At 32.9% G+C, this 15,470-nt stretch overlaps 1 protein-coding gene across 1 annotated transcript in view; it reads right to left on the bottom strand.

Moving 5' to 3' along the window:
- Window positions 1-15,470, bottom strand: part of ATR (ATR checkpoint kinase) — a 126,846-nt gene that overhangs the window by 4,163 nt on the left and 107,213 nt on the right. Inside the window, exons 40-45 of the mRNA XM_074191158.1 lie at window positions 13,569-13,772; window positions 12,012-12,155; window positions 9,624-9,774; window positions 8,707-8,863; window positions 8,459-8,612; window positions 6,057-6,208 (exon numbers count right to left, since the gene is read on the bottom strand). Coding sequence (XP_074047259.1) covers window positions 6,057-6,208; window positions 8,459-8,612; window positions 8,707-8,863; window positions 9,624-9,774; window positions 12,012-12,155; window positions 13,569-13,772 — 962 coding nt within the window. The remainder of the gene's footprint in view (window positions 1-6,056; window positions 6,209-8,458; window positions 8,613-8,706; window positions 8,864-9,623; window positions 9,775-12,011; window positions 12,156-13,568; window positions 13,773-15,470) is intronic.

Below are 15,470 nucleotides of genomic sequence, written 5' to 3'. Positions count from 1 at the left end.
ATGCCTAACTCACATGAAAAAAAAAATGGAGGAAACAAAGGCCAAAATAAATATTTGACCCAAGTCAAAAGATAGTCAACAAGTTGGAACATGAGAGATGTTCAATGAAATACTAGTGATCTGGGAAACAAGGCATGAAAATATAACAATCACCAGACCCTCAAAAAAGAATGATGAAACAGAAAAATCTGGATACTGCATTTCAAGAATTCAGAACTTAATCATCCAGAATTTCTCTAATCAGAAAGGTACAAGATAAAAATGGAATTCAAAGATCATCTCCCAAAGAAATTTGAATTCTACACACCCTGAAATATGTAAAACTTCAGAGCTTCCAGGCCAAAGAAAAAATAAAACTACAAGAGAACAGGAAAAGCCATAATATATAGTATGAAACAGCAATCAGAAACATAAAGGACTCCACACCTAAGAAAAACAAAACCAAAAAAGATCAGAATGATAACCATCAAATGGAAAAGGAAAAAGGTCTATATTCAGGAATATTTTACCCATTAAGCTTAAATGTTATCCTACAGGAAACAGTAGATTTTTTTTTAAACAGATTTGATATTTTTTTGCAAACATTTCTGCTCTGAAGACCAGAGCTGAATCAGTATTGGAAAGACAAATGTAGCCAATAAAAGAAAATCAGAAAAGTAAATTTGAAAAACCTGAATATGCTTATATTCTAAAGAAAGACTTTTTGTCTTCCTGAATACACTATCCTTAAGGACCAAAGAAGGAACAGGAAAACAGACTCAGGGATTAGAAATTCAGAAAAGAAACTAAGACAGGAATACCAAGAAGGTGGGAGTCACTTGCTGCCTCTCATTCTTTAGTAGACAGGGGGAAGTCTATTCAGGAATGCTAGTGGGAAATCTGGGATTGGGAATCTCATGAATTTTATATTTTTTTGAGGACAATGGGATTAAGTGACTTGACCAAGGTCATACAGCTAAATGGTTAGATTATTAGTCTGAGGTTGAATTTGAACTCAGGTCCTCCTGACTCCAGAGCAGGTGCTCTAGCTACTAGACTTCGCCACCTAGCTGTCCCTCATGAATTTTACTCTTAATTAAGTTAGAGGGTGGGGTAGGAAAGAAAGTACTTAGAACTTGTTAGGACAAGGAAAGGAGGGAGGAAAGGCAGATAAGAGTTGGAGAAGGAAAAGTCACAAGCAGAATAAAATACAATTATGGAGAATTGGTTATGAAAGGTGAGGAAGATGATGGGCAGAATGGATTCAAAAGAAAAATAAGCTGTGTTTTTAAGTGTTAATGCTATCTTCACTATCTAGCAAGACTCCTTTCTCAGTTGATACATTATAAACAGTTATTTTTGTTTCATTGTTTACAAAATAAATAGAGCCAGTTCTTGATGTTTATTTAAATCTAAGGTAGAAGCGGGTTTTGATATAGAGATGAGCAAACCTACTGAAAATAGGTTTCCTTCAAGTTTACTAAATAAATGATATGTAATAAACTAGGATGATGGCTCAAAAATGATTAAAACAGCATCATAATTTTCATAGATCACAAGAAAAAATTATCAAGGCATACCCTTGAAAATCATAGAACCTATGATGAGAAGAGAAAGCAAATTAGTATAGAAATCTGGATGACCTAATTACAAGAATTTACTTAGCTAGCTAGGAATGTGACATTAAAAATCTGCTACACAGAAAAAACTTAAAAGAGGTAAAATTGAAAAGTTGGATGAACAACTACAATTCCATGGTGAATACCATGTACTAAACTGAGATACATTTTTTTTTCAATTAAAGGTTTTACAATTTTTCTCCTAATCTTACTCCCCCCGCCACTTCGCCATAGAATGCAATTTGTCAGTCTTTACATTGTTTCCATGGTATTCAGTGATCCAAATTGAGTGTGATGAGAGAGTAATCATATCCTTAAGGAAGAAACATAAAATATAAGACACAGCAAGAATGAGATACATTTTCTAATGTTAAGCATGTATATTTGTTTTGATTGACTATGGTAATTTGAGGCAAAGTAGGGTGTTTTTTTAGGAATCAAGAACAGTTAGTGATGGTGATTTCCAAAAAAAGGAGGAAAGAAAGAAAAAAGATCATTTAAAATATACAGAAGTATTTGGAAAGACATTTAGAGAAATAAAAGAAAAACAGGGAAACAGAAACTAGCAAACTATTATATAGTCACACATATACATGTGTATGATTTCATGTGCAGCCCCTTTTCTGTTCTTTCTGTATGGAGATGTTTATTAGTATCTATCACATTCAGCTTAAAGAAAAATATTAAAGCAAAAAATGGGTTGGAGCAGATCTTTTACCTCAGCTGAATATAAAAATGAAGGGATGCCAGTCACTCTAACAAAGTAATAGTAAAAATTAGGCATAAATATGTGTATATCAAAATGGTAAAAATTTTAAGTACTTAGAGGAAAACTAACTATACTAAAGGAACTCCAATAAAACAGTAAATGCTGAATATTTCTACATTGCCACAGTCAATTTTAAGAAAAAAAAATCACCAGGTATGGCAGAACATGATTTTTGGTACCCCTGGTGGATCACTTGAGTTTGAGATATCTTAGATGAAGTAGGTTATGTTGATTGAGCATCTGAACTAAATCTGGCAGCAAATAGGCTGCCTAAGGAAAGTGAACAAGCCAAGATTAGAAAATAGGACAGATAAAACTACTCTGATGAGACCCATGTCTACCATTCAATCTGGGTGAGAGATGGTCCAAAAGTAAAATAAAACAAAAATCTAAGAAACATGAATAATATAATTATTTGAACAGACTACTTAAAATATAAACTATGTGTGTTTATGTGCATATACATATATCTGTATTTTAGTATTGTACGTATCTTTTCTAAAAACTAGCCATGTGCAAGAGCATAAAGAATTCACATATAAAGGCAGAAATGCAATCAAATTAAACTTAATCTTCTATAGATCACAATATAGTAAAAATTATAATTAGTAAGAAAAATATAAAAGATTCAGACTTGCTGGATGGGTCAAAGAAAAAAATCACAGAAATTATTATTATTAAGATAATAATAATAATAATATTGTTTGCCTTCATTCCTGAAGAAGACTATGACATCAGGGAGGTAATGGCATGATAAACATATGAATTGAATTTGAGGCAAGGGGGTGTGTGCTAAAACACCATCCTCTCTTTCTCTTCCAGAGCCATTCAAATCCGGTGGCCAGATATTAATCAGGATAACTGGAGATGGTTCTAGATGTGAGGCAATCAAGGTTAAGTGACTTGCCCAAGGCCACACAGCTAATAAATGTCTGAGACTGGATTCAAACTCATGTCTTCCTGACTCCAAAGCAGTGCTTTAGAGTAATCATGGAGAATGGCTACAAGGTATGAAGGTAGGTAAAGAGGAAGATAAACTGAAGACAGTAGGGAAATTGATAGAATGCACCTTAAAGGTAGGGATCATTCATTTTTGTTTTTATCACCAGTGCCTAATATACAAAGTCAACGTTTAGCAACAGTAGGAGATAAGTATTTACAGAATTAAATATAATCTGCTCTCTCCTATTTTAGAGATAAGGTAACTAAGTCACATACTAATCATGGCTGATCACAGAATGAAATCCAAGTCTCTTTATTCCCATCTCTGGTTTTCCTAACACATTATTTTGACCAATTTTCTTTAAATCCCAGTGAAAAATATTGTAAGTCTTAATTTAGAGGGTTAGCAAGAGATTATACCTCTTCCTCATGAAAACAATTGAATTCTTATTACTATAAAATTAACATTCTCTCCACTTATTTGGTTTACAAACTTCAATGAACAATTTTTATTCTCATCTAACAAAATTGATTTCAGACATGAAATTTCTACCACAAGGGTTGGGAATATAGCCATATAATCAGGATATCCTGAAGAAACCCAAACAAACCTGATCATCTCCTTGAAAGCAGTCAAAACATTGACCCTGAAAGATTAAGTGACAGGCGACAGTCAAACTTATTAGCTATGTATTGATTTTCTTCTTCCTTTCTAATAGCACTTCACCTTCTTTAATTATACTTCCCAACTCTTTACCTACCCAAATCCTATTTATTCTTTAAAATCCCAATTCCCTGTAAAGCCTTCTATGACTACCTTTCATTTAAGGATAAAAAAATTCACATATACCAGAGGGGAAAACATTCTCTCCCTGGAAAGCTATCAGCACTGAATCCAAGGTCTATGCAACTAGAAGAATTAGATAATAGTTAGCACCAAGATTTTTCGACATAGCTGCTTGAAATTTTTAGTCAAATTTCAGATTGTTAATGCTATATATGATTATGATGACCACAAACCATAAATTGGAAATTCATAATTATGAGATGAATGGGAAAAGCAAAGAACAGAAGAAAAGATAAAGACAGAGAAGAAGGTAAGACTGAAGGGATATTAATGCATTATTAATCATAATTTTTAATTATTATTAATCATAATAATAGGGCAATCCTTGGGCAAACTGCAAACCGCAGATTCTATCATTTTCGGTAAAAGTTCCTTTTTGGGGTGGCTAGGTGGCGCAGTGGATAAGAGCACTGGCCTTGGAGTCAGGAGTACCTGAGTTCAAATCTGGCCTCAGACACTTAATAATTACCTAGCTGTGTGACCTTGGGCAAGCCACTTAACTCCATTACCTTGAAAAAACTAAAAAGTTCCTTTTAATTCTTTCAGAGTACATTACTTTTCTTCATACTCTAAACTCAATTGACATTCTTTAAATGTATATTCTTTAAATAAGTACATTCTTTAAAACCAAATTAAATCAAAACTGATAACTGCTTCATACTTAATGTGAACACATAAGGTACTATTTCTCAATCTATCATTTGAGATAATATACTTACTTTAAAAAACCCATAGTAATCTTTGTCACTACAAATATTTTTTTATTAAATATTCTTAACTTAAAACAATAACAAATAAGATTATTTAGAACTTTCAACTGAAAACTCTTCCTCATGAAAAGCATAAATCATGGAAAGAAAATCAAAGTTCTCTTTGTGGTGGCAAAGATTTGGAAATAAGGAGGTACTCACTGACTGGGAAATTAATAAATTATAGCCTATGAATATAATGGAATATTATTGTATGTCAGGAATAATAAAGGAGACAGTTTCAAAGAAATCTGGGTACTCTTGTATCAGTTGATCCAGAGAGAAATGAACAGAAACAGGAGAATAATATATACATTCCTATATACAACATGGTAAAGACAAACTCTGAAAGACTTAAGAACTCTGATCAATGCAATGATCAACCATGATTCCAGAGGACTCTGGATGAAACTACATAGGGTACCCATTAAAATGTATAATTTTTTGATCAATGCAGGAATGTCTTCTTTGAAACAAGAGTTTTATTACTTTTTCAATGAGGGCTGGTGAGTAGGAGGGAGAAATAATACTTATAGTACCTGAAAGAAGAAAAGTGGCCCTTTGTAGAGTGTTTTCTTCTATTATGTAAATAATGAGAATGCCTTGAAGAATGCATAATAGACACCTAAATATGGGATGGTTTTGTTTTTTTCTTGACAGATCCTGAACACAAGATGGGTTTTTCCTCCCATTATATTTCTAAGACACAACAGTGTATCTAGAATTCTTTTTTGACATTTACAAAAATTCTGCCTACAGAATTGATATTTTTCAATTTCAGATTTGAGTTTTTATAGTTAACATAACCTAACATTACACATAATTTGTCAGTTAGGAATTAATTTAGTCTTCTCTAAGGAAAGTTATATAAAACGTTTTACTTAAATTCCCAAATTTAGAGGTCTTAAATGATGGAAAATAGAAAAATTAGATTTTTTCTTTTTTCCTATATTCTGTTTTTAATTGCCAATGCCATGCAGTGCCTAGTTAAAAGAGGAGGTGAGAGTAATGCTGTTGAATCCATATGTATATTCTGCTAAAGATCACAAAAGGAGAGAGAATCTCTCTTCTCATGAAGACTAAGTGATTATACAAATGACTAAGAGAGAGCTGCTTAAATTCATTCTATATAAGCTTAAGCTATTTGTTACCTCATTAAAGGTTCTCTTTGGTCACGCATCAGTCTCATTGTTACTTCACATGCTCTTCGAAATAGACCTTCTGTTCCCATTGGACCCATTCCATTGACCATGTTATGAGTGAGGCGAAATGGAACAATCTCTGGAACTTCAAATGTTTCTCCCTTAACAAGTATAATTTAAAAAGAGATATAAACTCAGGGTTGTGCTATATGCATCTATAGAACATATATCATCTGTGTTATTTAAATGGAACAGTAATAGCATAATATCTAAATGATTTATGCTACCATGTTAGAGATTAACAGAACAAAAAGACTGCTCATAAAGTGTAACCTTTGGAAATCAGTTTTGTAAATATTAGTTGTTCACTCATTTTCAGTCATGTTTGACCATTCAGTATCCCATTTGGAGTTTTCTTGGTAAAGATTTTGTAGTGATTTTCCATTTTCTTTTCCATTTTAGAGATGAGGAAAATGAGGTAAACACAGTGTCTGAGATGGGATTTTAACTCATGAAGATGAGTCTTCCTGTCTTCAGGTCCAGCGTTCTATTCACAATGTCAGTTAGCTGCCCTTTTGTAAGTGTACCGGAGACCTATTATAAGGCTATCCCCTTTTACATAACTGTTTTAGAGGCAGGACTGGCCCAAGAAATACTTTTCATATTTGTAGAAGCGAGTAAATTTGCTTGAATCTAAAATACTGCAACATCTATATTCTATTTTATAGTAAATGTTACTAAATAAAAGCTTCCATGCATATAAAATTTATACTCCCTTTCCAACAGAAATGAACTTTGAAACTTAAGAAATTGAGGATCTAACTGCTTATACTCCCTGGACAGCAAAAAAAACCCAACTTGCTGTACAGGGCCCTAGGTGAACATCTTCTTCCCCCTCCTCCTTCCCCTTCCAATTAGAAGAGAAATCAGAAACCATTAACCAGTAAGTCCAACCCATACCTGATCAAGAATCCTTATAATATATACAGCAAATAGTCACCTAGACCAGAGATGTCAAATAGCCAGAGATCTCAAACAGCCTGCTTACTATACTCTTGAGTGTAGCCCAAACCAGATTAAAATGTATTTGGGAAATATTGAACAAATAATGAATTAATTAAAAAAAAATGAACTATAGGGGCAGCTAGGTGGCACAGTGAGTAGAGCACCGGCCTTGGAGTCAGGAGGACTTGAGTTCAAAAGTGGCCTCAGACACTTAATAATTACCTAGCTGTGTGACCTTGGACAAGTCACTTAACCTCACTGCCTTGCCAAAAAAAAACGCAGGGGAAAAAAAGAACTCTATAAGCATGTGATTTTCCAAATATATGTGACCCACAGGGATCCTTATGTATTATTTAATGACCCCTGTTTCTATGTGACTGACCATTGGTCTAGACTTTGCTTGAAGATGTCTTGTGAGAAGCAACCTCTTGAAAGGACTATACCTTTTTTTTAAAAAAAAAATTTTAAGGCAATGGAGTTAAGTGACTTGCCCAAGATCATACAACTAGGCAATTATTAAGTGTCTGAGGCCACATTTGAACTCAGGTCCTCCTGACTTCGAGGCCGGTGCTCTTATTCACTGTGCCACCTAGCTGCCCTCAGGACTATACCTCTTAAGACAACCCATTCTACTTTTGAATAGCTACATAAGAAAGTTTGTTCAATATTAAGTCTTATCATTTTATAAATTTATTTGCAATATCCATCCCTTATACTTAGTCTAGCATTTGAGGCCAAACCAAACACTCTACCAGGTAAGAGCCTTCAAATAGTTGAAGATAGCTCTCATACTTGTCCCAAGCTCTTGTCTTCAGGATATACTTTTAGTATATCTTCTTCTACACTGACTTCTTAACCTGCCTTTTCCCTGAGATTCTCATCTATATTTCCATCCTTTCTTCCCTTGATTTTCTATCTGTGTTCTTTTCTCTTGTTCTGGCTACCTGCTACCAATTAACAACAGGTAACACTATTCTTTGGTTCCTTGGTAGTTAAAAGAAGTATTCTCTGGTACCAAGGAAAAACTAGCTAAGAAAAACAGCCTTATATAAATGGAAAAAGATTCCTACCTCAGCTCTGATACTAATTTTGTGACTCTTGAAGTCTTCTAGGCTTCCATTTTCAGATCTGTAAAATGGGGATAAGACTGCCCCTTTTGACCACCTATCTGTTGAAATTGCTATAATGGTTGTGAACTTGGTTTGCTTTCCTATAGGCAATACTAGAGCTCTGGAATTCTCCCACCTCAAAAACTAACCATTAGAAAGGTAACAATTCCATGATAGTCAGGAAATTCCCTGTCAGTACCTGCACTTATATTTGCTACCAATGACCAGAGTTAGCAAGTTACAGAAACACATCTGTGGGCAAACTTTAAAATGACTAAAATGAGTCATATCATTTACCTTATTAAACAGACAGTTGAAATCTACATGTATACATTCACCAGTCAAAGAATCAAAAAGAATGTTTTCACCATGACGGTCTCCAAGACCCAGTATGTAACCAACCATAGACATTACTGCTGTGGAACGGCAATAGGCTGATCGGCTACTGTACCTGGATGGAACAAAGTACAATGAATATGAATGTTGTTTCTTGCCTCAATGGAACTATGAACATAAGCATCTGGCTAAAACAAGTAACAACTGACCATGAAGTTGGATCAGGGAACGTTCTTAGAAACCACTCATGGAAAACAGAAGGGTGCCGTGGCATCAGAAATTCTTTGAACACTTTCAATTTTTCAGACAAAGCAGCTGCCTTGGGCAACATGCACTGGCGAAGCTCCTTTCCAGTCATGTATACTCCTGAGGGACAAAGATTTTGACCAGTTGTATTAACTAAATGTGAAGAAGGCTAGAATTTTTTTTTTTAGGTTTTTGCAAGGGGTTAAGTGGCTTGCCCAAGGCCACACAGCAGGCTAGAATTTTCTAATTAAAATGTAAAATAAAAATGTTTTATATCAAAACTGTCTGAAAACAACTGAGAGATGAACATCAGTAAAAAACAGAGATTTCAAATATAATCAATGCAAAAAATTGCTGTTCAATACAAATAAAAAATCAAGATTGTATAACTCTAATCCCTGAACTATGAAACTCGGCATCAAATGAAAATGGAACAATAACCTCTTGTGTTTTCAAAGCTAAGGAGTCCATTTTGCTGTGGAACTGCGTTGAACAATCTATTATCATTCAGGGATATCCCCAGAGGACCAAAAGATGGGTCCTTGTGCAAATCCCAGAGGAAAATTCATTATTTGAAGGAGGAAACAACTTTCTACATGCAAAATGGTTCTAATTATTGAAAGACCAAGTATATATATATGTACTCCAGGATGGAATAGATACCTATTAGATACTACAACTTGAGCCCTAAAGTTTCTGAATTATGATAAAGACCATGCTAGATAGAAATATTCTATAATTCAATATGAGTCCCATTAAAGTTAATTTAGGATGAAAGACATATAGAACAACCCAGTACAAGCAAAAAAAAAAAGTACTACAATGTGCTAGTTGAAATTATATACTTATTTTAAAAATTAGTAGCAAACAATGTCAGTACCTTTTTCCTTATACAGTTTAGTCAGAATAAGTCTCAAGCCGGCAGTGTTGTTAACCCATTCAATAATGCCACATTCATCATTTAGGGGAATAACTGCATATGTTCGTATATGAAGTTCTCTTCTACGAGACTCTGCATCTTTCCTTAAGCACTATTTTTTTTTCAAAATGGCAAAAGAGACAGCATGAAAAAAAACAGAATAAAAACCCATACATTTCAAGATGTTTCAATATATGCAACTGTTATTCTTTTCCTAAAAAGAATGGTATGGATTAGCTAATAATCCCTTTAAAAATGGAAGGGAAGAAAACTGGGCTTCTTTAAGAATGAAAAATTACGACTACTTTATTTCTTGGTTTTATACCAATTTGGGAACATTTAATTCTTAGGAATGAATTCTTGTGAGTAGAGACTATGACAAAAATGGAAGGGGAAGAAATCCATGACATCAATAACTGACTGTGTCTTTGTTATTCATACTAATTTTCTACCATTTAAATTTTCTAGCTTCATATGAAAACTTCTTCCAACAGACTTAAAAGTTATATCAATATAATTCATTCTTATAACATTCCTAAGGGAATGGCAGGAATAGTTTTCCTCTCCAATTTTAAAAATGAATTAGTAAACAGTGAGAAAATAAGTAGAGCTCCCTTACATGCTATCTACTCAGTTTAAAAGAGCTATTCAGTGGGGTTTTTTTTTCAGATTAACTAAAAATCACTATTTCATACTTGTTAAGTAGTTTCTTTTTTTTTCTTTTTTTAGATTTTTCAAGGCAATGGGGTTAAGTGGCTTGCCCAAGGCCACACAGCAAGGTAATTACTAAGTGTTTGAGGTCGGATTTGAACCCAGGTACTCCTGACTCCAAAGCTGGTGCTCTATTCACTGTGCCACCTAGCCACCCCTGTTAAGTATTTTCTGGCAAAATGAATGACATTACCATTGAGACTTCATTAAACCATTCTTATATTTAAATAATGTGGTATTTCCAATAAATAAGATCCATTTAAATATGGTCTTGAATTTATTTCAATTCTTGATATATCAAAATAACTTTGGCAAAAGGCAACTTGGCTTATAAGATAGTACTAAGGTATAGTTCACTACCTAAGAATTATAATAAAACACCAGAGTTTTATCAGTAGACCACTTTAATATTACTCCAAAATTATTTATAATTCCTAATGCTGATAAAAGAGTTGAGTGGACAAATTTAACTAGAGGTCAGGAAAAGACTCAGAAAAATACAAGTATTAAACATGAATAATTGCTGAAAAGCTCTATAATTAAGGTGCTTGCCATTCTGTTAAAGAAAAAGTAAGCTCCTTTGAAATACTGGCTTTTAAAATATCAGTTTTGAGTTTTCTGTTTTTTTTTAATTTATCCAGATATAAACATAATTTTCTGAATTATTTTGTCTCATGATACTGGGCCTATTAATTTTACTTGAAACAAATTCAATGAACCAGATGGGAGAAAATGTGAAGCTTATAGAAAACAAATTTTAAAAGTACTTATTTCATAGCAAAATTTTGGAAATATTTATTCAGGGAAATGAATGATATTAAGTACCAGGAATGCCTGGATATACAAAAACCTAAATACTGTTACTAAAGAGATAACTTTGCATTAATTCCTAAGTCATCTAATTCATCAACTCATGTTATATATATCAAGCAGCTAGATGATGTAGTGGATAGAGTGCCTGGTCTAAAGTTCAAATCTGGTCTCAGACACCTTTTAGCTCTGTGATCCTAAGCAAGTCACTTCACTTTGCTTGCTTCAGTTTCTTCATCTATTAAATGAGCTGGAGAAGGAAATGGCAAACCACTCTAGTATCTTTGCCAAGAAAATGAGGTCACAAAAAGTTGGACACAACTGAACAACAACATGTTGGACCTATAAAGGAGAAATTATCAAGTCTTTTATTTTGAGTTGAAGAAAATAATAGAAAGGTTAAATGTTATTAACGAGTGGATTTATATAAATCTACTTAAGAAGCTGAAAGGGAAACGGGAAGAGATATAATATTCCCTTTGATATTTTTTTATCTGTACATGCACATGGTCTTTCAGATCATATTGTATGTGGTTTTTGAAATCAAAGATCCAATACATTAAAAATTCTATAAAAAAATTTGGCTTTCTTTTTTTTGCAATATGCCTAAAATAGAAATATTTCACATGATTTTACACATATATAACTGATATAGCTATCATATCGTTTGCCTTCTTAATGGGTGAGGACCTGGAAGGAGAGAGAAAATCTGGAATTAAAAAGTCAAGTTAAAAATAGATTAACACACACACACACACACACACACACACATTTTTCTGGGGGAAAAACTTGGTAATATAAATGCTGAAATAAAAGCAAATTCCAAACCTTATTAATCAAGGAATTAAACTCCATAAGTCTACAATCTTTTCTTAGGTCATCTTTTGGCTTACACATCATGATATAGAATTTTCCATCTGATCCTTTTAAAGAGATCTTTTTTGGTTTCTGAAGTGATGGAAGAATTTCTACCTGAAAAATAATTATTTGAGCATGAATTTAGATTGAAATTTGACAGTAAAAATGTAATATGATGAGTACAAGGATATTAATCATAACTAAATAATTAAAATAATGTAATAACTGACACAATAAATCTGCTATTTTGCTAATTCCGTTCAAGGCTTCTTGGTTTCTACCTAATGAAGCTCACATTTTTTTAGAGCACTGAGATTTTTAGAGGACTTTCCTCTGTAAGTGAGAATTCTAAGATCTGAAGTTAGGTCTTCTGAGACCCATCCTTTTCCCACCATATGATCTTGTTTACAAAGGAGTGGTAATAGCAGTATTTGAGTCAATGAAAATATTACAACGTGTGACATATGGCAATGAGATATATTTTTTGATAAAGCTACCAGAGTATATATATATATATATATGTCCAAATGAGTCATCACAATGAAAGATATCATCTAAGGAGGTTGTAATTCTCCATCCAATGATGCAGCCATTACACAAAATGCTTTGGGAATTCTTTTGGAATTGCCCTGGAGGAACACAATTTTGAATAATAATAAAAAAAAGGAGTCAAAAGAAATTTCTGAGGTAATTATGATAAAAGAGATGAATGCTCAAGCCAAGTAAAATCAGGTATGATTAAAAAAAATTACAAATACACTTGATTTTCTTCTTTGGCTTATCAAATGGCTCTGAAAGTAATTCCAAAAGTATTTTAAGCAAAGGTAGCAGAGTAAGGTCTTGGTCTCAAAGGGTAATTACATTGGAGATGAGTCATTTAAACATATTAACATGTTTGTTTAATTAAATATTTTTATGTCATAGAGAGTGGTGTGGCAGAAAGCACTGAAAATGGAAGTCAGTAACTACTTAGGTTTAACTCAGTCTCTGAATTTAACAGATGTTAATTTACTAACTTACTGTTAGTTTTCTGAGCCTCACTCAGCTCCTTCATTTGTAAAATGAAGGAAAAACATGTATGCAGGACCTATTTCAAGCTTGTTGTTTTGGTTCGAAGACACAATGTGAGCGAAGAGCTCCATAAACATTACCTCTCATCATCAGCAATTTTTAGTTATGAGTCTTGCCTAGTACTGTTCTTTCTCCCCTCTTTCTTTCCTATCTGCAAAAGTTAGTAAAAACTGTAATAATCACAAGAAAAACATACTAGGTTTTATTTTAGTAGAATTTTATAATCTGGACTCACAAGAATTTAGAGGAAATAATTTCTTAAACTGAAAAATGTTTTAAAGTTAAAGTTCAATTATCTGAAGAAATTATCAAGTCTTAAGAGTTTTTAACAACATTGAATACTTCAAAAGGAATGAATTATTTCTACTGCAGTTAGGATGTTTTAAAAAAAAATTAACATTCATGTAGTGATGAAGAAAAGCAACAAAAACATAGTCACACAATGCTCAATCTTACCACATCATCAAAGCCTGAAATATAGGCCCAATGTCCAGGAAATGGGTCATGGTTAACATGAGTGCCAGGAGTAGATGGAAGAGTTGGTATCATTACAGATTGTAAGGGAATTAGAATTTCACTAAATGTTGGTTCTTCTACCAGTTTTTTAAGGGTTTTGAAATGAACATTCATGCTTAAAGTAGAACTACTACCTCCATCAACCTAGAAAATAAAGAGTACATTTTTCATCTCAAAAGCTTATTAGCCAAAACTTCAAACCAAGCTTTGCCAACATAGTTCCTCAATTATTTCCCCCCAGCCATAAACCTTACAATTCAAGTCAATAAACATTTACTAAGTGCCCATTACATGTAATATACCATGTAGGCATACAAATATAATAATGATAAAATAATATTACAATTAATATATTCTATTTAAGCTCAACATACTATCAAGAACTTTAAATCCTAATGATAAGGACAGACTTTAGATACTAATAGTTCAATGAGATAAAAATGGCTGTAGCACCAAGAGATTAATGTACTGTATATAATATTAAACAAATTAACTAGATAAGAATGGGCCTCCCTTTTGACCCCTGAAAAGAATCTGAATGGGAAAAGTAGCATTTAAAAAATTATGTAGTTCAATATGATCTATGTTTAGCATGGTGATAAATATAGAGCCTATATCAGATTGATTTCTGTCAGAGGGAGGGATGAGGGAAGGGAGAGAGGGAGAAAAATGGTAAAACTTAAATGTTGCAAAAAAAAAGATTGGTAAAAACTAAAATTGCATGTAATTGGAAAAAATAAAATTTTAAAAAAATTATATGGCAAAGCAATGACAAATTGAGGGAAATCTCTGGGCATCTTCAATGTCACTTCTATGCTTTAATTATCTTCTTTTATTCAGTATTCAAGCTAAAATAATAAATGAATGGTAACTAACTGAAAAGTGAACTTTTGGAAATCAATCCATTACTAGGGCTGGACATGTCTTATTGATGGCAATGGCAGAAAAGAATAATTGCTCAAAAACCAATAAATAAAGGTTACCATCAGTCTTTTGATTGATAAACCTTTTTTTTAAGATTTTTTTTTTCAAGGCAATGGGGTTAAGTGGCTTGCCCAAGGCCACACAGCTAGGTAATTATTAAGTGTCTGAGACTGGATTTGAACCCAGGTACTCCTGACTCCAAGGCCGGTGCTCTATTCACTGTGCCACCTAGTCGCCCAATTGATGAACCTTCTAACATTGAATCTTATTAACACAGCTACTGGTAAGGAACAAATTAAGAATAAGTGAATTCTACCCTGCTGATTCAATGCTTGTAATGCAGTAAGGCTTTGATTTTAAAAGGTAATTACATTGAAGGAGAAATGTCATTTAAACATATTAACATGTTTGTTTAATAAAATATTTTAATGTCACAGAGAATGATTAGGAAGAAATAGAACTGAAAATGAAATTCAGTAGCTATTTGGGATCCACTTCAACCTCTGAATTTACCCCTGACAACCTCAGAAATCCATAAGCTCCACTATCAACCCCTAACTAGCTGCGTTACTGGATTGTCTTTGCATAAATAACCTGGTATAACAAAAAGCCACTGCTGTTTGAGTTGCTACCAACTCTGATACCAGAAACCTGTATACCAGTCAAATGAGAGTAAAGACTTGACAAATAAAGCAACATTTCCCAATATTTTTTCCCTATTAAAAAAGATCTATTTTTTCTTTTGATTGTTGTCATTCTAAATGTATTAAGAGGTCTATAGCAATACTAATTATTATTATATAAAGGTCAATGTTCTTAAATACATTAAAAATTTTTAAATGTAAAGATAAAACAGAAATAATAGAGACAAACTTTAACTAAATATGTTATAAATAATATTTAAATGGCTTTTAAAAC

Source organism: Macrotis lagotis, chromosome 6 (assembly GCF_037893015.1).
Source record: "Macrotis lagotis isolate mMagLag1 chromosome 6, bilby.v1.9.chrom.fasta, whole genome shotgun sequence".
Taxonomy (NCBI): domain Eukaryota; kingdom Metazoa; phylum Chordata; class Mammalia; order Peramelemorphia; family Peramelidae; genus Macrotis; species Macrotis lagotis.
The sequence above is the reverse complement of the archived record's forward strand: the minus strand, read 5'-3'. Positions and strand labels throughout refer to the sequence as shown.